The sequence below is a fragment of the Nannospalax galili genome, unplaced genomic scaffold (assembly GCF_000622305.1).
Source record: "Nannospalax galili isolate Female #2095 unplaced genomic scaffold, S.galili_v1.0 scaffold580, whole genome shotgun sequence".
NCBI lineage: Eukaryota > Metazoa > Chordata > Mammalia > Rodentia > Spalacidae > Nannospalax > Nannospalax galili.
The window spans coordinates 816,429-840,977 of NW_008345762.1; the positions used below are offsets into that span (position 1 = coordinate 816,429).

Consider the following 24,549-nt stretch of genomic DNA (forward strand, 5'->3'; position numbering starts at 1 on the left):
CTTCCCTATGCAGGGGACAGCATGTCAAGGAACACCTCCAGCTGTGACCAGCAAGGACCTGTGGTCCTCAGTCCAAATAGCACTAGAAAAAGTACATCCTGTCAACAACCATGTGACCTTGAAGGCAGCTCCTTCCCCATTCAGGAACCAAGATGAGATCATAGCCCCAGCTGACACCTTAATTGCAGTCTTAGAAGAGACCTTGAGACTGAAGCAGCCAGCTGAACTCCACCTGGATCCCTTGGCCATAGAAACAGGAGATAACAAATGTTTGTGCTTCAGGCTGCTGGATTTCAGAGCAAACTGCTGTGTAGCAATCTATGACTAGCACTAGCTGTTGGGGGAAGAATCATAAGTCAGCAAGCTTATTCTCTGTCCTAGTTGAAGTGGGAAAGAGAGGGAGGCAGGAAAGATCTTCCTCTTCAAGTACATGGCTCTCTTTATGTCTTTCTATTCAACACCACACCCTGGGAGCACTGTGTTAACCTATCTGTCCTTTTCTCTGCTGTAACAGAAACATGCACAGAGGGTGAAGGAAATCCTCCAAATCACAGGATTCTGTCTTGGAATGTTTATAAAGGTGAAATTAAGAGTTGGCACATTTATAGCTGAGGATATAATTCAGTTGATAGAGTGCTTGACTACCATGCAGCAAGTCTTGGGTTCAATTCCCAGCACCAGATAAACTGGGGGTGGTGACACATGCCTGTAATCCCAGCAAGAGAATCAAGTTCAAGATCATTCTCTGTAAATTTGAGCCCTGCAACATGAGACCTATCAAAAAAAAAAAAAAAAAAAAAAAAAAAAAAGTTGGGTTGGCAATTTATTAACAATCAAAATACAAATACTTGAATTAATCCTATGCATGTTTAGTGGGAAAATAGCCATATTAAAGTCTAGTAGGTGAGAAATTAAGTACTAGTGTGGGGCAGAAAAATAAAATGCATCAGAGACAAGGGGCTCACGCTGAACTCAGGACTGTCTATCCCTGGGAGACCCGAGAGTCCACTCAGGCTCAACATCAGCCTTCCCATCTATCAATGGACGCCTCCCTCCCTGTCCTTTGTTCCATGGTTACTTAGTTTTTCAGCTTCATGTGCAGGAGTGACAGATGGAATCCCAGCTTCTACATGTCCTGGAAGGACAGATATTAATATAAAAATAGTGAATGAAAATTCCTAGCTAGTAGGAAGCTTAAGTGGTTTTGAACTCTATTATAATAATTATCTTCCAATAGAATGCCATAATAAAAGATGGCCTGACCTTCCTGGATTCCTTCCTGGATTCCATTTGCAGTCAAGAGGGCTGTTTATGTTGTTTTTAATGTTCATAAACTAACCAAAGACCATCTTTTTTTCTGAATTAGAGCAATTTCTTATAGGGAATTAAATTTACCATTACCTAGAAAATACATATTTAAAATGTAAATTACAATTTGTGTGTGTGTGTGTATGTGTGTGTGCGTGTGTGTGCGCGCGTGCGCTCCTGCATGCCAAACCTTGAGAGTGTGGCAGTCAGAGGACAACGTTCAAGATTCATTTCTTTCCTTCCACCACATGGGTACTGGGGATTTAACTCAGGTCTTCATGCTTGGCAGCAAATGCCTTAACTTGCTGAGTTACCTTGCTGACCCCAAGCAAGCATATTTTGTGTGGATCAGAGATCTTTTAAAACAAGAGACCCACAAGTAAGAATAATGAGAATATGATATTCTTGACTTTAAAGTTTGAGAATTATTAGTTTTGGTCACTTGCCTTATTTGATAGATGGGAAAATAATTTGTGGTGTCAGGTGATAGATATTCTGAGGTACAGCCCCATTTGTAATTCAGGCCTCTTAGCTATGAGTACAAGTCTTTTGTTAATTAATAGCAATTGCCCCTCCAATGCAAAACCATCACATGAAGGACAGATTAATTTTCTTGTGCTGGGGATGTAGCTCAGTTGGTAGAGTGCTTGCTAAGTATGCACAAGGCTCTGGGTTTGATTCCTTGCATGTGTAAACAGGATGGCTATAATCCTAGCACTGGGGAGTTGGTTGCAGGAAGATCAGAAATTCAAGGTCATCCTTGGCTATTCGGATCCAATATCCTCTTCTGGCCTCCATGGGCATTGCATGCACCAGTACACTTACATACATACTAGCAACAGTCATGTATATAAAATAAAAATAAAAAGATAAATGTAGTAATGTATAAAGGAACATGAAGACCCTGGACATCATGTTTGACGTATAATAGGAGCAGTAATAATAAAAGAATTACAATGGCTATCATTAAATTTTTTGTGTGTTGAGGCCAGAAGACAACCTTGGTATTACTACTCAGGAGTTGTCCAAATTGTTTTCTGAGACAGGGTCTTTCACTGGCCTGGAGTTTGCCAAATACATTTAGCTGGCTGGCTAGGGAGCCCCAGGTGATCTGCCTGTCTCCAGGTCCCCAGTGCTATGATTATAGGCATGTCTCACCATGCCCAGCTTTTCTTAATTTTTATTTTTTGTGTGGGTTCTGGAGATTGAACTTAGGTCCTCATATTTGTTTAGCAAGCACACTTTACTGACTGAGCTACATCATCAGGCCTGATTTAATTTTTAAAAGTGTCTGGACAAAGGCAAGGACTAATGGTGGAAGTTATAGGGAAGAAAACCTCTGTTCTGTACAATAACTTTAAAAAAAACTTTAAATTTTTTCTTGTTTTTTTTTTTTTTTGAGACAGGGTCTCCCTGTAGCCCCAGCTGGCCTGGAATTCACTATGTAGACCAGGCTGGCCTTGAACTCACAGAAATGAAATCCACTAGGCTTGCCCCACCACTCCCTGCAGTTGTATAAGAACTTTTTAACAGAATGCTATTGTTCAGCCATGAAAGATACTACTTTAAGAGTGTCCCAGGAGGGCTGAAGAGATGGCACAGCGGTTAAGAGCACTAACTGCTCTAGACGAGAACCTGGGTTCGAATCCCAGTACTCACATGGTGGCTAACATCTTCTCTAACGCACCCTTCTGAGTTGTCTGATTAATGGCTTGTGCTTTTCAATGTCCAACCCTGTAAGTTGCTGACAATTGATAGTATCACAAGTGATTCTGCCCATAGAGACGAAACGGACCTTCTCTGTAGGAATCTCACTCGATCTCCCACCTCCCAGAAACCATTTCTACCTTGAGTAACTTATTCACACCAGCATTCCTGCTGCCTGTGTGCATCTGAACAAATTTAACGCCTTATTGGTTGCTTCATTAACTTAGGAGCTAAGTAAAAAATTTAAGTTGTACTCTTTATACTGTCTGAGAGTCACGATTTTATTCCGCTGAAAGCAATTGCGTCGCAACAGAAAACCCTGGAAGTGTACTGGCCAAGGACGGACGGAAGGTGCGCTGTTTGTTTCCTTACTCCTTAGGGCTATATTTTGTCTAGACTTCAAACGGAGAGCTCACCTAAAGTGTTCTTCACTGCAATCTCAATTACTGGAGAGGGCGAGGCAGGAGAATGGCTTGCCTGGACAATTTAGGGAGACTGTTTCAAAACAAAGAAGAAAGAAAAGAAAGAAGAGAAGAGAAACTGAAAGGAAAGGAAAGAAAAGAAAAAAAAGAAAAGAAGAAGGGCTGGGGCTAAAGTTTCAGGTCATGTAGGGTTTGCCTAGCTTGCCCAGGCTCTAGGCTTAATCCCCAGCATTAGAGTTATGACCACCAGGGGGCGCGGAAGCCCTGGTGTTAACGCAGACAAACCCTGTCTGCTTAGCAAACGCTGCTGCAGAAGGACGTGCGCTACAGGTCAGAGGGGGGATTGGGGCTGAGAACCGCAGGGCCAGTTACAACAGCCCAGCCCCGCCACACAGACGTGTCTTCACGGCAGTCGAGGAAGTCAGCACCAGCAGGCTCATCCCTGAAGAGGGCAAAGTCCAGTTAGAGTTACGAAAGTTTTACAGCCTTTAAGCCCTAATGCAAAGAGCAACTCCCCCCCCCCATCTCGAGAATTAAATCTTCGCTTCTCTAGCTCCATTTACTGAGCTCCACTCCCTTCGATGTCATTCGCTCCCCAAAACCAAATCGAAAAGGAATGGGGGAGTAGGGCACGGGACAGAGGAAGGGCAGAACCACACCCTTTCAGAAGTTCTTAAAACCCCGTGATCTCCACAGCGCGGAGGACTTGGGTGGGGCTTGTTTTCCAACGCAAACTTCTCGATCCACAGACCTAGCCCTAGGTTACCAATCAAAGGCTCCACCTTTCCCACTGGCTGGCGGAAGCAGTCTCCCACCTAAGGCTATGGAAACGTGTCCTTTAGGAAAATAATTTCCCTAAAGCTATTCAAAGTGCTAGTGAAAGGCGACTTCAACACCGAACCTACACTTCTCAGAGTCCGCGGTGGCCAACAGCGTAAAGCTCATTTTCCACTTCCCCAGCCCGCCCCACCGCGTTCTCTCTCTGGTTCCATCCTCAGGAACCGGCCTTGAGCGCAAACAGCACACCTTCCTTCCTTGCAGCGCCCTTCCTCCGGGCGCAACGTCTCCAGCATCATCAGACTATTTCCCCCTCTCCTAAGGTAACGGGACCCCAGACTGCCTTCAAGACAAGTCTGCAGAGGGCTGGATCTGAGAATGTATAGTATGGAAAGATGGAACTGGAGCCCACCAGACCCATCTCTTTCCTTGGCCGGCAGGGTGTGTCACTTTAGCTGGGTCCCGAGTTAGGAGCAGTGACTTAGGGCCCGCGGGCCCTTTAAGGCGCAGCCTGGGCGCGGCCCAGGTAAGGGGCGGGTAGGCGGGCGGAGGACCGCTGCGCGCCGGCGCGGCCGGGGAGCCGGATTTGGAGCTGGGCGCCGGCGGGGGCGGAGGAGGCGGCGCGGCCGACCTCGGTGGCCTGGACGCTCCTCCTAACGAGCGCCGCCGCCGCCTCCGCCTGCGCCTGGAACTCCCGCGCGCTGCCCGGGCCCCGCCGCCTCGCGAGGCCGCTCACCTGGGACGCGCTCCCCGCTTCCCGGCACCTGGCCAGGATGAAAGACCGGCTGGAGCAGCTGAAGGCCGTGAGTCCCGCGGCGCCGGGGGATCCGGAGGGCCCGGGACTGGGGAGTCCGCCGTGAGCTGGGGCGGCGTGGGAGGGGTGCTCCTTTCGCACCCCCAGCCGAGACCCGAGGGGACGTCGGTGGGCCTGGCCTGCGCTTCCCAAGCCCCCCCGCCGCATCCCGCTCAGGCTCCGCACCCTCCCCTCCCCTGCGGGGTCATGTGCTCGGTGATTCATCATCTAGCAGCGATTTCCCTCTGTGCCTGTAACTCTCCCACCCACCCAAGCTGGATAGCGTCCCTCCAGAGCTGGGTTGCTTGAATCCTGCGGGGCTTACCGTGGGGTTACGGAGGTCAGGGGACTCACCTCTCCAGCTGCCTTCTGTTGCTTGGCTGTGCCCCAAAGCGGCCACCTCTCCTCTCCCTTATTTCCTCCTCCTGGGGCACCCGCCTGCGTCTTCCCTGGGGTAGCTGACAGTTCTGGGTGACCTCGGGAGTTCAGAGCCTGTCACGCACCGGGGTAGGTTCCCCCTCCCCACCATCCGGTGGTCTGTAATTTTTCCTTGCATCCCTTGTGGCAGCTGCGGTGGGTCTTGGCAGCAGGAAAGCTGAAACCCCTTGGTTACTTTTCTGAGCCTTATTTCCTTGTCTTTCAGAGAATCTTTTACCTTACGGGTCTGTTATGAAGGTCAAATGATAATGGGTCTTGGTATAGGAAAGTGTTGAAGCTTTAGTTTTGAGACAGTGATTCATTTAACAAATCATAAAGTACATTCTATGAGACAGGACTAGTGTGAAAATTTGGGGACCCAGTGACACAGACTGCCCCTAATGGGGGTTATAATCCAGGCCTGGTTACTCAGGCCCTGATAGCATAGCCCATCTTCTTGAGAATTTAGAAACCCATCAGCTTAGGCCCCAGGCTAGACCTGCTTGAAGGTCTCCCTGACTCTTCCCAGGTGATTCATGTCCATGTTAATACAGTCTGGGAATACTAGGCTGCATGAGCACCGGGGCCATATCTTGACTCCTTAAACTCCAAGCCAGAGTTTATCTGTGAAATGCATAGTTGTGTAAGCTGAAAGGAAGTGGGCCTGCAGGACCCTTTGTGTAGTGCATTGTGCATAGGACTTAACAAGTGGTAAATATTATACTAATAACTGTAAATGCTCTTTGGAAAATAGAAATGTTGGCGACTATTGGGATGGTGTTGCAGTTGTTTTTCTTCTTCCACCCTTGGATGAGATCTTCATGATCTTGTGTCACATGCTTTGTGTATAGGCTTGCAGAAGAGGCCAGGGAGCTGGAGAAGTGAGGGAAGGAAGGGACAGTAGCTTGTTGTGGGAGGGAGCCTCTCTGCCCCAAACTTGTTCTTTGACATTTGAGCCTCAGGGCATCCTGGTTAACTAAAGGGCAAAATTTATTTGTCTCTGTTTTATAGGTGGGAAAACTGGAGCTCACCCTGGATAGGAGGGATGCCCTGGTCAGGAGCAGACTCCTGATGCCCTGGTCAGGAGCTCCTGACCAGGATGCCCTAGTCAGGAGCTCAGACTCCTGATGGCCACTGTGGAACTCTTTTCCTTGAAGCCTGCTGGCTGGGGAGACAGGAAGGAAAGATCATGGCTTGTGGAGATTTTTCTGAATGAGTTCAAAGCTGAACAGCAGTCAGGTGATTCCCTTCCTTTAGTTAGGAAATCCATTTCCTGACTAGGATACTCTCTGGCTCTTTTCAGTAGCTCCTTGTCACTGAGTAGACTTAACTTTGAGCTCCAAGAATGAATGCATTTCCCAGGGAACCCCAGCAAGTCCCTTTGTCTTTCAGTATTCAAGGTTAGCCTCTGTAAAGTGGAGCCGGTAGAGCTGATGGTGGGGTTCTTTCCTTTACCTCGTGGAATGCAGTGAAAGTGCTGCTGTGAAGGGAGTGTTATTCTAAAACCAAAGGGGCTGCAGTCCTGCCTGCTGGAGCTGTGACAGTGCAAAGAGGACTAGGTTGAGGTTCTTCTGATTGTGGCCCTGACCCTTAATAGCTTTTGCCACTTCACCTTTGTGCTGCTGCTGCAGCAGCCTTATTTTTTATTTACTCTTTGTCAATTTCATACACATGTATCTTGAGCATATTCAACCCAAATCCCCTCCCACTTCCCTCAGACACCCCCAGCACTTTGCCCTCACACCATCATATCTTTCTTTTCCTTCATCTTTTCTGCCCCACCCCTGTCCATTTGCTATAACAACTGAGTCTACTGACTGCTGCCTGCATGGGTGTGGGACTATCCACCAGAGCATGGGCAACTACCAGTGGACACTGGAAGGAAGATGGGTCCCCCTTCCCCTGCAGTTGCCAATAACCCCTCAGCTAGGTGTGGATGAGCCTCCTGAGCCCCTCCCTCTGCCCTGCTGGAATGTCAACTGTCTTGATCTTGTAGCCTCTGTGACCATGAGTGCAGTGACCATGTCCTGGCCAGAAGATAGCACTTCACAGTACTCCTCCCCAGCCTCTGGCTCTCACATTCCTCTGTCCTCACTTCTGTGCCATTCTTTGAGCCTGGAGGGGGTTTAGGGCTGGGCACTCAGCAGTCTCAAAAGTCAATTATTTTCAGCACTTTGATCAGTCTCTGCATTGACCACTGCCCACTCACTGCCCACTGCAAAAAGAAGCTTCTGTGACCATGGTTGAGAGTGGCACTGATCTGTGGGTGGAAACAAAATTTAGAATGCAGTTTGATAGCATGTCCATTTGGCAAAACGATTGTAGATTGCCCTCACCCCTGCGCTTCTTGGTTTCTTTTGCAAAACAAAAACCTTAGTTGGTCTTGGAAGCCTTTTCTGCCATTATTAATGGTGTCTGTGAAGACTGTTAAGGTTCCTGTGGGTTTGGGTGCATTATCTACTTCCTTTACCCCTATCTTTTACCCCAGGGATTGCGTTTTCTGCAACAAGATGTGTCCTGGTCTCTGATTCCTGTTATCTACCAAAACCATTTGCTAACCTGCATGAAATACATGTCCCATTGAGCAGCCTATGCAATCTCTTTCTAAACCCCAAGGGAGGGAGTGTTTTGTGCTTGTGATGAACTTTTCTGTGGGAGAGATAGCAGGGGATGTGGGGCGGTGGACAGACTCAGGAACCTGTAAGAAAGCATTTTTCAATCATCAGCTGCTCAAGAATGGGGCAGGTGGGCTGAATAGGCTCTGTCCTCTAGAATGCAAGGCAGGAAGGAAGCTTGTTGAGGTGTTGAGTGCTGTAGGAATTTGAGCATCTCCTGGGAGAAGGAAGGTAACCTAGGAAATTGAAGGTCCTTAGGAACCCTGAGGGTATGTCTGTGAAGACTGTTAAGGTTCCTGTGGATTTGCATCTAAAAGATGTTTATTGTTTGTGAGTCTGTCTCAAGGCTCTGAAGTCTCCAAGGATGGAGGCCTTAGAGGGGCACCTGTCAAGTGGATCACCAGCCTTTCCCCTACGGCCCCTGTGCAGGTGAAATGGGATAACTGATGATAGTCACCTACCACAGTGCATGTGAGCTGCACTTAGCCCCCTGGGAGCAATGTCCACACTGAATAGCATACCTTTCTGAGGCAGGAGTCATAAGACCCAACTTTCTTATCTCTGGACTGCAGAAGACTCCCTCAGCTGCAGCTTGTTGATTGAGGAGACTGTTTGCTGGGAATGTGCAATGTCTGCACCCAGCCCTTTTCTGCAATTTCTACTGACTTGTTAGTAGCCGAACTTTGAATCTGCTGAGCTTGGACAATTCCTGACCCAGGGACTTTTTGTCAGGCCCTGTTTATATTCAGCAAATGTTTACTAAGCACCTACTGTGTGCCAGGCCCTGTAATAGGTGCTGGGATGTAGTAGTGACCAACATTTATTTCTTGTCCTTAGAAAGTTCACAGTCAGGTAGGAAGAAACAGAAAAAAGTGGACATTATGATATGTGGTTCTTGTAGTAGAGGCAGCCACAGGAAGATCGTGATGGTTGGCCTGGAGAGGTGGGAGAGGAACCTGGGGTGTAGTCCCTGTAGTTGTTTTTGAGCTTTGATCCCTCTCATCTCTTCAGATGCAACTAGATTTTTTTTTTTTTTTAAGAAGAAAGGCATGAATTTTAGATTTTCTAAACCACTCTCTCATTGGTGAGTGCTTCTTGTATAAACCATCAGCAACATAAAAACGTGCTGGCATCAAGAGAGGCGTGTATATAAATGGTGCCTCCTGGCCCACACAAGAAGGACTTCAGGACCTGTATTTAGCTTGTGTCCTGCTGGGTATGACATCAGCAACATAAAAACATGCTGGCATCAAGAGAGGCGTGTATATAAATGGTGCCTCCTGGCCTACACAAGAAGGACTTCAGGACCTGTATTTAGCTTGTGTCCTGCTGGGTATGCGGTTTGGTAGAACTGTTGTACAAAGTCCTTAAAACCTAAAGGTTCCTGGGCTAGACAGATGGCTCAGCAGTTAAGAACACTGACTTCTTGCAGAAGACCCAGGTTCGAATCCCAGCACCCATATGGCAACTAACAACTGTCTGTAACTCCAGTTCCAGGGGATCTGACAGCCTCTTCTGTCCTCTGTGGGCAGTGCATGACACGGGTGCACTGATATACATGCAGGCAATACACACATACACGTAAAATAAAAACAAAACAAATCCTAAAGTTTCCTGTTCCTGTAAAGAAAACGAAATCTATTTCATGAAAGAGAAACAACTAAAAATCTCATCAAAGACAGATAATGGTAGCGGAGCCGCCAGTGATGTGTGGAATAGAGGTTAAGGACTTTGGACCCTTTGGGAGACTGATCTACCAAGGGCTAGAAATGACTTGGAAGTATTGGACCCTCCAAGACCAGGGCTGTTAGGAACATACTAATGAAACTAGTCACTTAGGGCTCTACAGGCACACTTAACTTTTAACACTCTGGCCTATCTTGGATCTTGCTGCTTGCTGAAGGATTGTTTCTGGCCTTCCCCACTGGAACCTCAGGATCTCTCTGGGGCTAGAGTGTCTTAGGTCAGTGTTATACTGTAGTCCCAGAAGAAATAAAGAGCTCGACTTTTCTTTTAAAGCTTAGTTTAGTCAATAAACGTTACCTACCCCCATCCTTGCCAGGTGCCTTGATGGTAACAAATCTTAACACGCTAATTTGATCTTTATAAGAGTCCATCTTCTTCAGTAGTAAAATTTCTTACTAGTTAGACTCCTCTCATCTCTTCTCTGAGCGTGGGAGGACTCATTTCCTGGGAGAGCTGTTTCGCTGTGAGCAGACAGGAAGCAGGGCTGAGCAAGTGCTAGGGATTGAGTAGGGATTATAGACCCATAAACTGGAGGCCAGAGGGAAAATGCTTGGATGAGAGAAGAGGATTAATTTTATTTTTATTCCTGTGAGCTGGGGGAGTTTGGGGGACTGGCAGGAGCCAAGGGAGAGGTGCTTGTTCATACTGTCCTCTCTCCCTTCCAGGGTTTCCTTTGTACCACTGGTTAAAATTCTTAGCAGTTGGGGTTGGGGATTTAGCTCAGTGGTAGAGCGCTTGCCTAGCAAGCACAAGGCCCTGGGGTTGGTCCTCAGCTCCGAGAAAAAAAAAAAAAAAAAAAAAAGATTCTTACCAGTCTCCCCAAACTCATTTTTTGTAGGCAGTTGCTCCCTAATTGCATTCTGGAATACTTTCCCTCTAATCCTGTAGCTTACATTGACTGTATGTTGCTGTATGTTGTTTTACAAGTATTTTTCTATTAAGTCAGTGTTTTTAAATTAAAAATTAATTTTTATTACCATGGAGTGAGTTTGAAATCACCTTCCACTTGTTTTTAAATAAATTATTCTTGGTTTCTATGCCCTCCTATGTTTAAGTTTGGTGACTGGTGTTTTACCATATAAACAGCAACAGGTATCCTTTATTGAGAATTTACTGTTGGACAGAACTTGTGTTTGGTGTTTTTATGTATTTTGTCTCCAGTCTTCCACAGGGCAAGGTGGTAGTGTATGTCATTCCCATTTTACAGGTAAGAGAGGAGGTAAGGCTTAGATTTGACTGAGATCCATGCCCAGATGGGAAGTGGTGGGGTCAAGAATGAACATGTTTGTTTTGACTCTTCATTTTGTGCTGATTCTGATCTGCCCCCACTGCTCCATGTGCCCCTTAATATAGTAGCAGATAATGATATGCCCTGGGGCTCCATTGCCCAGTGCCCTGCATGGGTGGCAGGTGTGTGCTGCATGTTTGTCTGCCAGATGGTCAATGTCAGTTTGGCCCTTAGTCATCCCTTATGCATTATTATGACTTGCTTTTCTTGCTCTGCTCCCTGTAGGTTGGTGAAACTTTACCTGATTGGAATGGAACATTTACTTAGGGAATCCATGAATTTGCTAATGAATCCCAGAGTCACTGGTTCATCCTGAGATGGATGAATCCCAAGATTCCTCCCTTTACCTAAACCCGAGATCGGAATGTCATGCAGGGCTGCCCTTGATCAGAAAGACAGTGATGGACATGTGGGCACCTTAGTGACAATGCCTCACTCTTATTTTTCCCTGGCAAATTCCTCCTCTTGCCCTGAGTCTGGGTTCCTGTGCCATCACTGTGGGAAAGCAGCTCAGGCTAAGTTAACTGTGTGTGTTCCCTGGCTCCCACCAATTCTTTATATTTGTTGATATAAAAATAGCCATGTAAGCGGGCGTGGTGGCGCAAGCCTTTAATCCCAGCACTCCGGAGACAGAGGCAGGCAGATCTCTGTGAGTTCAAGGCCAGCCTGGTCTACATAGTGAGTTCCAGGCCAGCTGGGGCTACTGGGAGACCCTGCCTCAAAAAAGACCCCCCCCCCAAAAAAAAAAAAGCCATGTACTGCAGCTTTAGAAGCTGTCTGCCCTTTTAGGTCTGGGGCTGTAGGAGACAGTGGACCACACCTGCCTATTTTATCTTCTTTCCCAGTTGAAGCTTAGAAAGCTGAATAGCAAGTCATTCAGTACATGAATGGAGTTGCTGTTGACGTGTTTACCTGCTGGCAGACTCTGCCTGCATCTCCAGGTTCCTTTGTTTGTGGATGGTCCCCTCCTCAGGTTCCTTCTCCCCACTGCTGCCTCTTCCAGCTAGGCCAGCCTGTTTGCAGCCTTTGTTTGGCTGTTTCTATGGCACCCCCCCCCCCCATGTGTGGAGACAAGTTTAGCTTCCGCCTAAAGCAATTAGTGGAGCCCACACTGTCTAGGTATAAGTTGTCTGAGTTAGGGCAGTTTGGTATGGTGTCAGGTTTCAATCATTTCTTTCTTTTTAGACTGCTTTTAGATTTATCGATTCACTCAGCGGTACACCTTGCTAACATTGCACTCTACAGTGTGTATTTATCAAAATGAAGGAAGTGATACTTCACACCATTCTTCACTAAGCACCAGGCTTTGTGTGGATTTCGCTAGTTACACCACTAAAATCCTCTTTCTGTTCTAGGATCCAAGCCAGGATCACCATGTTGCATTCACTTGTCATGTCACTTCAGCTTCCTCTAGCCAAGGACAGTTTCTCAGTCCTTCTGTGTTTTTCATGACCTTGTCAATATGGCATCTGTTTTACAGAGCTTTGGAAGTGCGTCTCTCACTGCCAGTGCTGCTTGCTGCAGCTGCGGTGCTGGGTGGGGTAGCCGAGGGGCATCTCACCATGCTGGTTGAGAACAGGTACCCCCTCTGGCTCAGGCCCTCACTGTAGGCCGGATACCTGGCATCTTTATGCACTGGCTTTCTTAGCTCTAAGATGGGGAGTGTCGCCAGAAGATTACTGTAAGGATTAAATGCTATGGTAAATATAAAGTACATGTCTTAGGAAAATCTTCGGCTCACTCTCAGTGTCCAGTCAGTGCTACCTGTTATGGCTGTAATTTGAAATTCTAGAAGGACATTTTGGGAAGGAGGTTGTGGGGCAGGCTGAAAGGAAGGAGCCAGCAGAGGGTGGAGGAGGGAATAAGGCACTGTTAGTTCCTTCCTCCTCCTCTTTGCATCCTTGAGAACGGAAAGTTGGTGAGGTATCCAGGGAGAGGGATTGGAAGGAGAGAGAGAGAAAGTCAGAAAAAGAGTAAGGAAGGTTAGAGTAGAGGTTGAAGGGAAGCGGAGTTCACCAGGAGGAAGAAGAAAGGGTTTTTTTGTTTAAAAATTTTTCTATTTATTATTTTTATTTTATGTGTGCGAGTGTATTGCCTGCAAGTAGGTAAGTGCACCTGTGTCTTGCAATGCCTGTGGAGGTCAGAAGAGGAGTGTCAGATCCCCTGGAACTGGAGTTATGGATGATTGGGTCCTCTGCAAGAGCAATGTTCTGAACTTCTGAGCCATCTTGCTAGTCCCTGTTTTTTTTGAGACAAGGTCTCAATCTAGTCCTGGCTGGCCTGGAACTCACTGTGTAAACCAGGCTGACATTGGGCTCATAGAAATCCACCTGCCTTTGCTGCTGGGATTAAAGGCATACCCAGCATGCCCAGCCACAGAAGAAAGTATTATATGAGTTTTCTTGAATGACTTCAAGAGTGAGAGAGAATGCAGGAAAAAGGTGTGTCTTTACACCCAGACTCGTCTTGCTGTAGATTTCCTTTGGGTGAATCCACTCTGGTTTCAAATTTTTCTCAAATGCTATTGTGCAGACAGTCTCCTGTAAGCTGCCATCTCTGATAGGCTGGCTCTCTCTTAGGTTCAGGGGTGGTTGGATACCCAGTCTTCTGGATATAATTGCTCAGGCTAATTGCTGTCCTCATTTCTTATGTGGTACTGTAGTCCTCTCTTTACCTATCCAACTCCATTTGAGACAGAGAAAGCCGGGAGACCCAGGGACGCTCAGTTGGCCCTGTGACTCTAGCGTCTGGGATACTGCTTGGCAAAGGTTAGATGTTCAGTCATGTTGGGTGAGTAAATATATAAGTGAGGAGAGTGTTTGAGGCATGGTGGTTGGTTATGAGCCCTCGAGATCCCTCACTAAGTTGTTAATGTGGTAGCGAAGCTTGGATTGGATTAAAGAGAGGCCTAGAACTGCCATGGTTCGATATTTGGCTAAGTGAGTCTGAATGAATTAACCTCATTTATAGAGATAACATCTACCCAGAAGCCTTCCCTCTGCCTCCTTCCTTTCTTGCAAATGTTCATTGTTCTACTCTGCATCTAGCTTAGGTCTTCTGAAGCACAGCCAAGTAGGAACTAACACAGCACGTGAGGCTGGAATTTCAGTGTTTGTTCTAACAAACATAATGGAAGTTATTTTGAAATATATGGTAGATTAAGAAACACTGACCCTGGACTGGAGAGCTGGCTCAGTGGTTAAGAGCGCTGACTGCTCTTTGAGAGGACCCAGGTTTGGTTCCCAGCACCCATTTGGCAGTTAACAACTGTCTGTAGCTCTAGTTCCAGGGGATCTGATGCCTTGTTCTGGTATCTGCAGGCATTGCACACATGGATGCACTTATATACATGCAGACAAAACACTCATGCACATAAAGTAAAATCTTAAAAAGAAAAAAGCAACACTGATCCTATAATAAGTCATGACTATTACTATGTTGTTATTCTAATAATAGAATAACAATGTAGTAATAGTCCCCCAGGTTTACCCATATTGGAGTTTCAGAACACCTTTCTAAATAATGCTTGTCTTATATAAATCAAAACAGAAAGGGCAGACTCTTTAGAAATGAATGCTAATAAGAATAGTCAATGTCAAGATTCATGGGAATGTAGTTGAAGTGGAATTCAGAGGGTGCTCTTTGCATGTAACTGAAAAATGAGAGGTATAAAATAAGTGGAATAAATTCTGACTATGTGAATTTCCTCCTCCTTGAGGTATCTTCTCCCGCCTCTGAGAACTAGCATTAGAGTCATGTTTAATGTGTGGCCAGTGTTGCTCTAAACATTTCATATATAATAGCTGATTCGATCCTCACAATTTTATGAGCAAAGTATTCTGATTATGTTACAATTGAGGAAACAGGTGGAGAGAGGTAAAGTAATTTGTTCAAGATGACATCTCATAGCTGCAAAGTGGCATGCTGGGTCTTCACTGCAGCAAGTCAGATGTCTTCATACACATGAACATTGATAGGGTTACATGGTATCTTTTTCATTTGTGCATATAGATTAATCTAGCTTAGATTTATGGATGTTGCAGCACTCCCTCATGTAGGCAAAGATCTGACAGTGTGGGAGGTGCCTTCAGTAGGCCACAGGGTATGAGCAGGCGCGCCGCAGATCTGCTTGACTCTTAGTGATCCCATTTAATAGCTGAATTGCCTTGGGTGAATTTATTAATCTAATTAGCAGTTACCTTATCTGTAAGTGGGTAAGGTAATGTGTGTTCCTCAGAGGGTTGATAAGAGAATCAGATAATGCATTTGAAGTCATGAGAGTGCCCCCTGACAAAATATACACAGTTACTATCTACTGTCATTGTTGTGGTGGGATACGTGTGAGTCCTCAGGTCTTTGGCTCTGGTCCTTCTGTCCTCTGGCTTCCTGGTTTTGGACTAATCTGATAATGACTTTATTCCTTGGTGTCTCCTCTCATGCAGGGATAACGCTTGCCTTCAGTTGCTCAGCTGAAATGAGATGTTGAAAGTAAACACAGGAGGCTCACCTAGGGTATCATCTGCCAATTTCCTCTTTATTCTGACATGGGTATTGCGGAAGATGAAATTCAGTGAAATGAGGAAGTGTAACCTCAGGGAAGGTTTCACTAGAAAAGAACACTGTCCTGGAGAGAACTTGGCACTGGAGAAGGGTCATCTGACTGCAGATGGGGAGTACTGCGTGCCCATTGAGAGCCCACACGCTCTCTCACAACTTCCCAGCTCTTTAAATCAAAGAAGAGGAACAGGAAAACTCAGTTGTTGGGCAGTGTGTACATGGTTGTATGCCCATGTGACCAGTGCCCTGTGATTCTGTCTTTCAGAATCCACAGATCCTCACCTAGAGAAGGTGATGGGGAAGTGGCAACAGAGTTAGAAAAGTCAGATGTGATTGTCCCGCTGAATGAAATGTGTCAGGAGAAAATCTGGGTTCCTAAAGAAGAGTCCATCCATGTCTCCGGAGTAAAGAATTGTTTTGATGTGGTGTGAAAACAGAATTTGTGCTCATGGCGCTTGTCAGGAGGGCTCCTTCTCACCAGCCACAGTCTTTTACTACCCCTCTGTGGGGTGGAGGTGACCAAATGTCTCCTTTGGGCCCTTCTTAGAAGATGGCTACTTCAGTGATTTTTCCAACTGTCTCCCTATCTCCTAAGCCCCAGTGTATCACTCAAGTGAAAGTAAAGCTCTGTACACTGAGGTGGGAGGTGGGGCCCAGGAGTCCTACATGTCAGACTCCCTCTCTTTTATTTTGAGGCACATTCAAGGTACCCTTGGGTTTCTCCAAGCCCCAGTAGAAAACTAAGCTCTTTACTTGGTGAGAATTCTAAGATTAACAAAGGGTTCTTAACCAAGGCCCACAGCTCCAGTTTCCTAGCCCAGGGAGTTTTCTGTAAGCCTGGGCTTCCAGCTTCTTGACTCTGGCTGCCTGTGGTGCTAGTTTTTGGAGTTAGGGTGCACTGCAGTAAAAAGGACTTAGGACAGGAAACCTATGTCCAAGCTGTCGCTCTGCCAGTCAGTAGCTGGAAGATCTTGAACAGCTTAAAACTTCTGATCTCGTTTCTTAACTACAGAATGTAGATGAGATTTGTTGATATGATGTACAAAGAGTAGCTGGGTGCTATGGCCACCAAGTAATGACTATAGGTGACAAATATTTTTGCTAATGATATGAACTGATAAAGACAAACCTGTGGTCACACAGACTACAGATGATAGAAAAGGCCTCTGAGAAAAAGCTGTCAGCAGAATTGCAGGTTAAGTTGAGGTTGAGTTCTGGGCTTTGCAGCAATTCCTACTCTGTGCAGAGGGAGCAGCCTTAGCCTTAGCAATTGTCTTTGGAATTTGGAGTACTTTTGAGGACTCAGAAGGGGAGAAAGATCTCTGCTAGATCCATCTCCAGTAGCTCCTTCTTGCCTAAGCCATTGGTGGTATCTCTTATCTCCTGACAGAAGAGGAATCTGGAAGCCAGTCAGGGAGGAAGTGGGTGGCTGGGCTCATGGTTCTTTCTCCCTGTTCATGCACCCTCCTCCCCCAAGGCTGTTTTTTCAGCTACTGTAACGTTCCTATTACTACATGCCTTGAATGTTTTTTGATAATGATGCTGAAGTTTTCTTCTGTGATAAGCTTAGTCTTGTGGGCTGAGGATAAAGGGCATGGTGTGCTTTCCTTGCACTGAGGTCCTTGAGGAACCTGGATCTGGTGGAGCCCACTCCATTGAGCAGCCATAGGATAGTCCTGGGTTCGGTGATGCCAGATGGCACGAGACAGTGGTCCCTTCCTTGCGTTTTCTGATGTGGATTAAATGTTGTTGCGACTTTACATTTTTGGAAACTACATATAGAGTTTGGAATAATTATGTGAGAAGCTGGAAATCCAGAAACCAGACTTCTGCTCCCACTTGTTAGTCACCCTTAAGGTTACATTCAGCTCTAAAAGTCCTGTATCTCCCTTTCCCCTGTTTACCTGAAAGATATTTAGACCCAAGTTAAGGCTGCTGAGATGTAGATCTTCTGTATGATAGCCTTATTGAGTTATTTCTATGTGTAGTACATTGCATAGGAAACTTTAAAATGTCACCTACTTTAATCCTCACAGCAGTGAGGATACAGCTATTGATTTCTATATATTTGTTATAATTTTAACAGGGAAGAAGCAGTAGACATTTCAGGAGTTTCTTTGTTCCTATGTAACTTGGAAATAAATTTGGGCAGTGTTGGTAAGTGCACAGTGCATATGGAATGTGACAGGCAGATTCAGTCAACTGAGTACTATTTATTTTTTATGTGTCCAGTCATATGCCACATGCCCTGGAGCTTCTTGGAGTTATGAGATACACTGTTCTTGACTTCAGGTTGCCTATAATTGAGCTTAGAGGGTCTGGAGCGATGACTCACTGGTGGAGTACATACTTCTCTTCCAGAGGATCCCAGTTTGGTTCCCAGCACCCATGTCAGGTGGCTCACAACCTCTCATAACTTCATTGATCTGAAGCCTCTGGCTTCCACAGCCACTGGCACTTAAATGCACATGTGCGTGCATGCACATACACACAATTAAAAGTAATAAAAATTAAAATTTTTAAAAAATTGAGCTTAGAAGTTGAGATTGCAAATCATAAAATCATTAGATAAAAATGAGGTAGGCAAAGCCTTTTGGGGAAAATGGGATTTAGGGGCTAGAGAAATAGCTCTAGGAGATAGCGGTTAGGACCCGGGTTCGATTCCCAGCACCTACATGGCGACTAACAACTGTCTGTAACTTCAGTTCCAGGGGATCTGATGTCTTCTGACCTCTGCGGGCATTGCACAACACAGGTGCATTTACACATATGCAGGTAATACACCCATACACATAGACTAAAAAAAAAAAAAATACTCATCTTCAAAGGTAAGAGCTGGCAAAGGAAGGTGATTCCTAATTGTGCATATTTGGTGATGGTAGGGAATGAAGGGCCATAGTGCTAGTAGAAAGCCAAAGTGCTAGGAGCAGGAGTTTTATTAGTCACTTTTCTGTTGCTGTGATAGAAACACTGACCAAGCAATTTATAAAAGGAAGAGTTTATTTGAGCTTATGGTTCTAGGGGAATTACAGTCTGTCTTGGTGGGGAGGCATGGTGGCAGAGGTGGCTGGAGAAGAGGAGCGGAAGCTAAGCTCTACATCTTCCAGCAGGCACAGGAAACAAGAGAGCAACTGGAGATTGGCAAGGCTTAAGAACTCTCTAAGCCCACCCCCAGTAGTGTGCTTCCTCCAGGATATCCACACCTTCTAAGACCTCCCAAAACAGCGCCACCATCTAGGGACAATCTAGGGACAAAATGTCCAAATGCTTGGAGCCTATGGGGGACATTTTTATTCAAACCATCACATTCTACCCCTGGCCCCCATAGGCTCATGACCATATAAAATGCAAAATGCATTTAGTCCAACTTTAAAAAGTCCCCATAGTCATCATCAGTCTCTCACAAGTAGAAAGTCCACAGTTCAAAGTCTTTTCTGAGACTCAGGGAAATAGCTTAACTGTAAGCTCCATGTAAAATCAAAAGACAAATTACGTACTCCCAACATACAGTGGAACGGAATACACATTACCATTCCAAAAGGGAGGACTAGAAGCATAGTAAGGAAATACTGGACCAAAACAAGTCCGAAAACCAGCAGGGCAAACACCAAATTCAGGAACTCCATGTCCAACTTCTGGAACTTTACTTCCAAAGGGCTTAGATGGCTCAGCCTCCCTCTACCTTTGCTGTGTGCAACACACATCTCTTTCTTGGGCTCGTACCACTCCCTGTATATGCAGGTCTTCTTGACAGATGCCTCCACAGCTCCACATCATGAATGTCTTGGGGTCTCCATTGCCAACCAGGCTTCACCTTCCCAGCTTCACGCAGTGGCCTATCAGGGCCTTCTCTAGGCAGGGGCACCCCACTGCATGCTGTCTGGCCTCTGTAGCTCTCTGAAACCAACGAGGAAGAAGTGATGACCCCTTCACTCTTGCATCTTTAATGCCTCTGAAGCCAGCACCAGGTGAACGACACTGCCAAGTTTGACTGCAAGTTTTTGAGGGACTCCAGCCTGCTTTATCCATTTTAGAAGCTCTTCTCTTCAGTGGCCCCTGCAGCATTTTGCTTTCACTAGTTTGAGGCTTAACTGGGTGTGGTCTTGCCCTGGAGGCATTCTCTCCATTGTTTAAGTCCGACTCTCTAGGCCCCTCCTTAATCATTTTAATCTCCTTATCAATAGGATCCTCTCCATCACTTGCCAGGGCTCCAACAATAATCTTCCTAGTGCTCTTTTTCAATCCATCCTGTACATTCTGTATTTCTTTCTGCCCCATTTGATCTTTTTTACTGTAAATCTGTATAATCTGTATAATATTCACCATTAATAGCCGTGTGTGCACAATTTCTACATTATGCTACCTTGAAATTTCTTCCGCCAGAGAAATTAGTCTGTTGCTTTTCAACTTAGCCTCAGGCAAGCTTTTTAAGGCTGTGAGCAAGGAGTAAACATGATGCATGCAGGATGTGTGAGATGAGGTTGATGGGAACAGAAAGTGCAGGGTGCACATCAGGGAGGAAGTGACGCTAAGACACAGATGTGGTTGGCTTCCAGAGGGTTTTGAAAGGCAGGCCTTCAGCTTTGCCCAGTAGGTGATACCATCATATATCAGGAATTGGGAATGTAGTGGGATTGGAACAGAGATCAAGTGGCTGAGGAGGCTGTTGCAGAGGTATAGAACCTGCTTCTCAAGTGAGGTCCTGTAGCATAATTTACTTTCTGTTTTGTAGATGAGGAAATAGAAGCTGAGAGATGTTAAACCATGTGTTAAGGGTTCAATGTCTAACTAGCATATGATCTGATCTTACAGATGCAGCCCTTAGGAAGGAGTGTGTGTGTGGTAGTCTTCTCATAGGGAGTCTGTTTTTCTACACCCATATCTCTGTTGCCAGGACACTAGGCGTGTGTGGTGTGAGTGCTCAGTGTTGTACTAAAAATTTTCATATGTGATTTCTTCAGTTGTACAAGTAATAAGGTATGTGGTGTCAGTACCAACAATGGGGAAAAAGTCAGGTGTAGTGCTTGAGGCCTCATAGCCAGGGTTACTAATAGGAGGTGTTAGCTTGAGCTTAGGGTTACCAGAGGCTTCTTCTTTTCCAGTTCACTTTCTTACCAAATGTGGATCAGGCTGCTTGGCTCAAGCAAGCCTGGTCAAAGTCAGGAAATATCTTGTACTTGGATCCTTGACAGTATATCTAGGCTCAGAACCTCATGTTATGATGAAAACTAGATATCTGTTTCCCATGTTCTAGTCCACAGGTTCTAGAAACTTCCCCTGATCCACTCGTGAAATAGCCTCATCCTGCTTCTTCTTAGTACCTGTGCTAGTTTGGACACTGAGTTGACATCATGTTGGTTGGTGTATCTGTGGGGGTTTCTGTGTACAGACACACACTTGAGGTCTCTTTCCTCAGTGGAAAACTCTTAGGCCACCTCTAAAGAAAGGACACTCAAACAAAAAACAAACTAGCTCTCTGAGAAAGCTTGGTTTTCTGTTTTCTAGGAAATTTCACAGGCATCTTCCTGGGATAGAGAATCCTATAGAAGCTGTTGAAACTGATAGGTGAATCTAGGCAGCTGGGCGTTGTGGAGGAGATAGCTATGCATTCAGTTAAAAGTGATTCAGTCTCTGTTAAGTGCTTAGTACAGGTAAACGCTTGTTAGTTTATTTCATAGTTCCCAAGTACAATGTTGAACTTTAATTGCAAATGACAAGGTGGATTCTGGCTGACTAAGAGAACTGTTAGAATACTTCCGTTGAGCTCATTGAAAGAGTATAATATATGCAGAATATGCCCACACTGTGGGGTGACTCATTTGGCTCCAGGCTCCTCTCACAGCCCAAATTCCCCAGGGAGTTTGGGTGATGATCTATGGCTTTCCCAGAATCAGGTGGGAAGGTTGAGAGGGAGTTCCACAGAGGAAAGTGCCCCGGGCAGGCAGGCAGAGACAATGACTCTTCTTTCACAGATGCACAAGGCAACCCCTATCCAGGAGTTTACAGTCACTGAGGAAATACTAAGTAAAGGGGTAAATAACAGTAGGCCATGATGGTTGCTATGAGATTTGAACCTGGGTCCTCTGCTCTTAACTGCTGAGCCATCTCTCCAGTCCCATGACTGGAAGGTCTGTTCAACCGTGGGAGCTTGAGGGAGGTTTTACCTTTTGCATGGGAGAGGTAGATGTGTTATCTGAGGTGGATTTTTAAAGACTAGGCACCCTTTTGGCAGTTGGACAAATGCCTTTCAGGAAGAACCCTTGAGCAGCAGCAGAGGAAAGAATGTGATTTGTCTCCTAAAGGATTGATGTGTCAAGGAATTCCAGGAATGTGTGAGGAATTTCAAGTGCCCGTCTAGAGTGCCTCACCTAGGAAGAAGTGTGGGCGGATTTAGATTTTAAAGGGCCTTCTATGCTCTTTTGGCAGTGGGATTTAATTCTAGGAGATAAGTTATCATCAGATGACCTTAGGTGGCAGAAGGACATAATCAGTGTGCATTTTAGGAAATGATTGTGGACAGGTAACTGGACCCTCATACTCAACTCCCCTGAATGTAACATGCTGACTGTTCCAGACCAGTCAGAAAATGCGATGCTGGGGAACCCTGAAGAGATTCCCCAGGTTGTTGCAGAGCTCCAGCTATCCATGGGAGCTCTGTGGATGTGTGGGGTGGTCATAGGTGAAGAAAGAAGCCCCAGGAGGTTTTCATTGCAGTGGAGTTCTGGGCCTTTGAGGGTGATATGGCTGGATGTAGAAGGCCACAGGCCACTAAAGGGTGCGACTAGTGTGGGAATTTCCCCTGCTCTACCTCCACCCTCATGACCAGTTTTGTGTTTGGATGTCTTTAGTGCCCTGTGTAGCAGTTGTCTGGGAGAGACCAATCAGGAAGAGTATTGAGACAGCTTTGTTGCTGGGTGGGAGTGGAGTCACTTCCTCAGGATGGCCATTTTTGATTCTGTGGAGGAAGGTGAATGAGGTTGAGAAGGCCGTGCTCAGGTTGCTGGGGGCTGGGAGAGAACTTCCTTTTTCTTATAAATAGGAGCTCTCTGACAAGGAGAGACCAGGTTTCCTTTGCAGCAGGTGGTTTCTGAAAGCAAATATCTTTATTCCTGCTGTGAGAATCAGCAGTTCATGCTTTGGAGGAACTGCCTGTATCTTTTTTGAACAGCATGGAGATAGGGTCCAGACAGAGGGCTAGAATCTGCCATCCTGGTGATTTCACTGTGTAACCTTGACCAAATTAGTAAACAAACCTCCCTAAATTTTAGCATCCTCAACTAGAGGGAGGGAGTTACATAAGTGTCCCCAGCAGCCGAAACAAGATCTAGCATTTGGTTGAGCCTGTAGCTCAGTGGTAGAGCACTTGCCTAATGTACGTAAGGCCCTAGTTTAGACAGAGTATCACTGTGTATCTCTGACTGGCTTTGGTCACCCAGATTTTGACCCACAGTACCACAAAAATTCAAAGCAAAACAAACAACAACAACCAAACAGCTAACATTTATTATTTGCCATATGCTAGACCCTGTGAAAACATGTTTATGTTAATTAGTTCATGTATTCCTTAACTAGCTCTCTAAAGTAGGTAGTGGTTTTTTTTTTTTTTTTTTTTTGGTGTTTATGAGACAGGGTCTCCCTGTAGCCCCAGCTGGCCTGGAACTCACTATGTAGACCTGGCTGGCCTGGAACTCACAAAGATCCACCTGCCTCTGCCTCCCAAGTGCTGGGATTAAAGGCATGTGCCACCTCTTATCAGCATTTAACAGATAAGAAAATCCAATTCTGTACTGTAGAGATGGCTCAGTGGGTAAGAATACTGGCTGCTCTTGCAGAAGACCTGGGTTTGAATTCAGCACCCACATGGTGGCTAACAATTGTCCATAACTCTAATTACAGGAGATCTGATGCCTTCTGACCTCTTTGGGCATTGCACAACTCAGGTACACTTACACTTCTGGAAGCAATACACTTATACACACATTGATAAAAGGAACACTGGCTGCTCTTGCAGAAGACCTGGGTTCAAGTCCCAGTACCCATATGGTAGCTAACAACTGTTTGTAACTCCAGTTACATGGTATCCGACACTCTTCTTCTGACCTCCGAGGGCGTTGTACTATATAGATGCACTTATGTACGTGCAGGCAGTACATGCATACACAAAATGTTTTAAAAGAAAATCCAGTCTATGCCCAACATGATTAGCAGGAACTTGCTTGTGCCCTTCCTGCTTCCTCAAAAAGTCAATAGGTGGTAGAGCTTGGATTTAATTTCAGACAACTCCAGAATATTATGACAATGGATTGTTATGAGTTTTAATAGGAATTACATCTAACAAGCTTAATATAGCTCTTGGTTCTTAGTGAGACTTCAATAACAGTGACTATTGTGTTTTTATTCACTCTGGCCTCTTTGTCTCTCGCAGAAGCAGCTGACGCAGGATGACGATGCTGACGAGGTGGAGATCGCTATTGACAACACAGCATTTATGGATGAGTTCTTCTCTGAGGTGGGCAGCCTTCCTGTTTTTTTTTTTTTTTTTGAGTGTTCATTAGGAAACACAGCTTCCTTAGTGTCAAAGTAACCTTAGCCCCTTCAAGGCTGGCAAAGGAAGGCCATAGTCTTCTGCTGGGGTTGGATGGATGGCCAGACTGAGCTTTTACAGGGAGTGATAGAATATATGAATTTCAGGAAAGCCATAAGCTTCATGAGAGGAGGCCATAAAGCCATTAATCCCTTAAAGTGTCTAACTGGCCCTAAATTGGCAGACCAGCCTTGCTTAAGTCTGGCCTTGCTCAAGCCTCATCAATTGATCATTCCCAGGACTGGGAGAGACTGTTTGTGGAGCCCACCTGTCTCCTTTAGTGCTACAGATAACTCACCTGCCTGCCTGAGAAAATAATCATCAGAAAAGAGACC

At 45.7% G+C, this 24,549-nt stretch overlaps 1 protein-coding gene across 10 annotated transcripts in view; it reads left to right on the forward strand.

Annotated features, from left to right (window-relative positions):
- Positions 1 to 4,700: 4,700 nt before the first annotated feature.
- Positions 4,701 to 24,549, forward strand: part of Stx3 (syntaxin 3) — a 49,289-nt gene continuing 29,440 nt past the window's right edge. For all 10 annotated transcript variants that reach the window (XR_607575.3, XM_029567759.1, XM_008842018.2 and 7 more), the window contains exons 1-2: positions 4,701 to 5,017; positions 24,056 to 24,139. Coding sequence is in view for 9 of the 10 variants with exons in the window: in XM_029567759.1 (XP_029423619.1) it covers positions 4,988 to 5,017; positions 24,056 to 24,139 (114 nt within the window). In the remaining variant the exon portion in view is untranslated. The remainder of the gene's footprint in view (positions 5,018 to 24,055; positions 24,140 to 24,549) is intronic.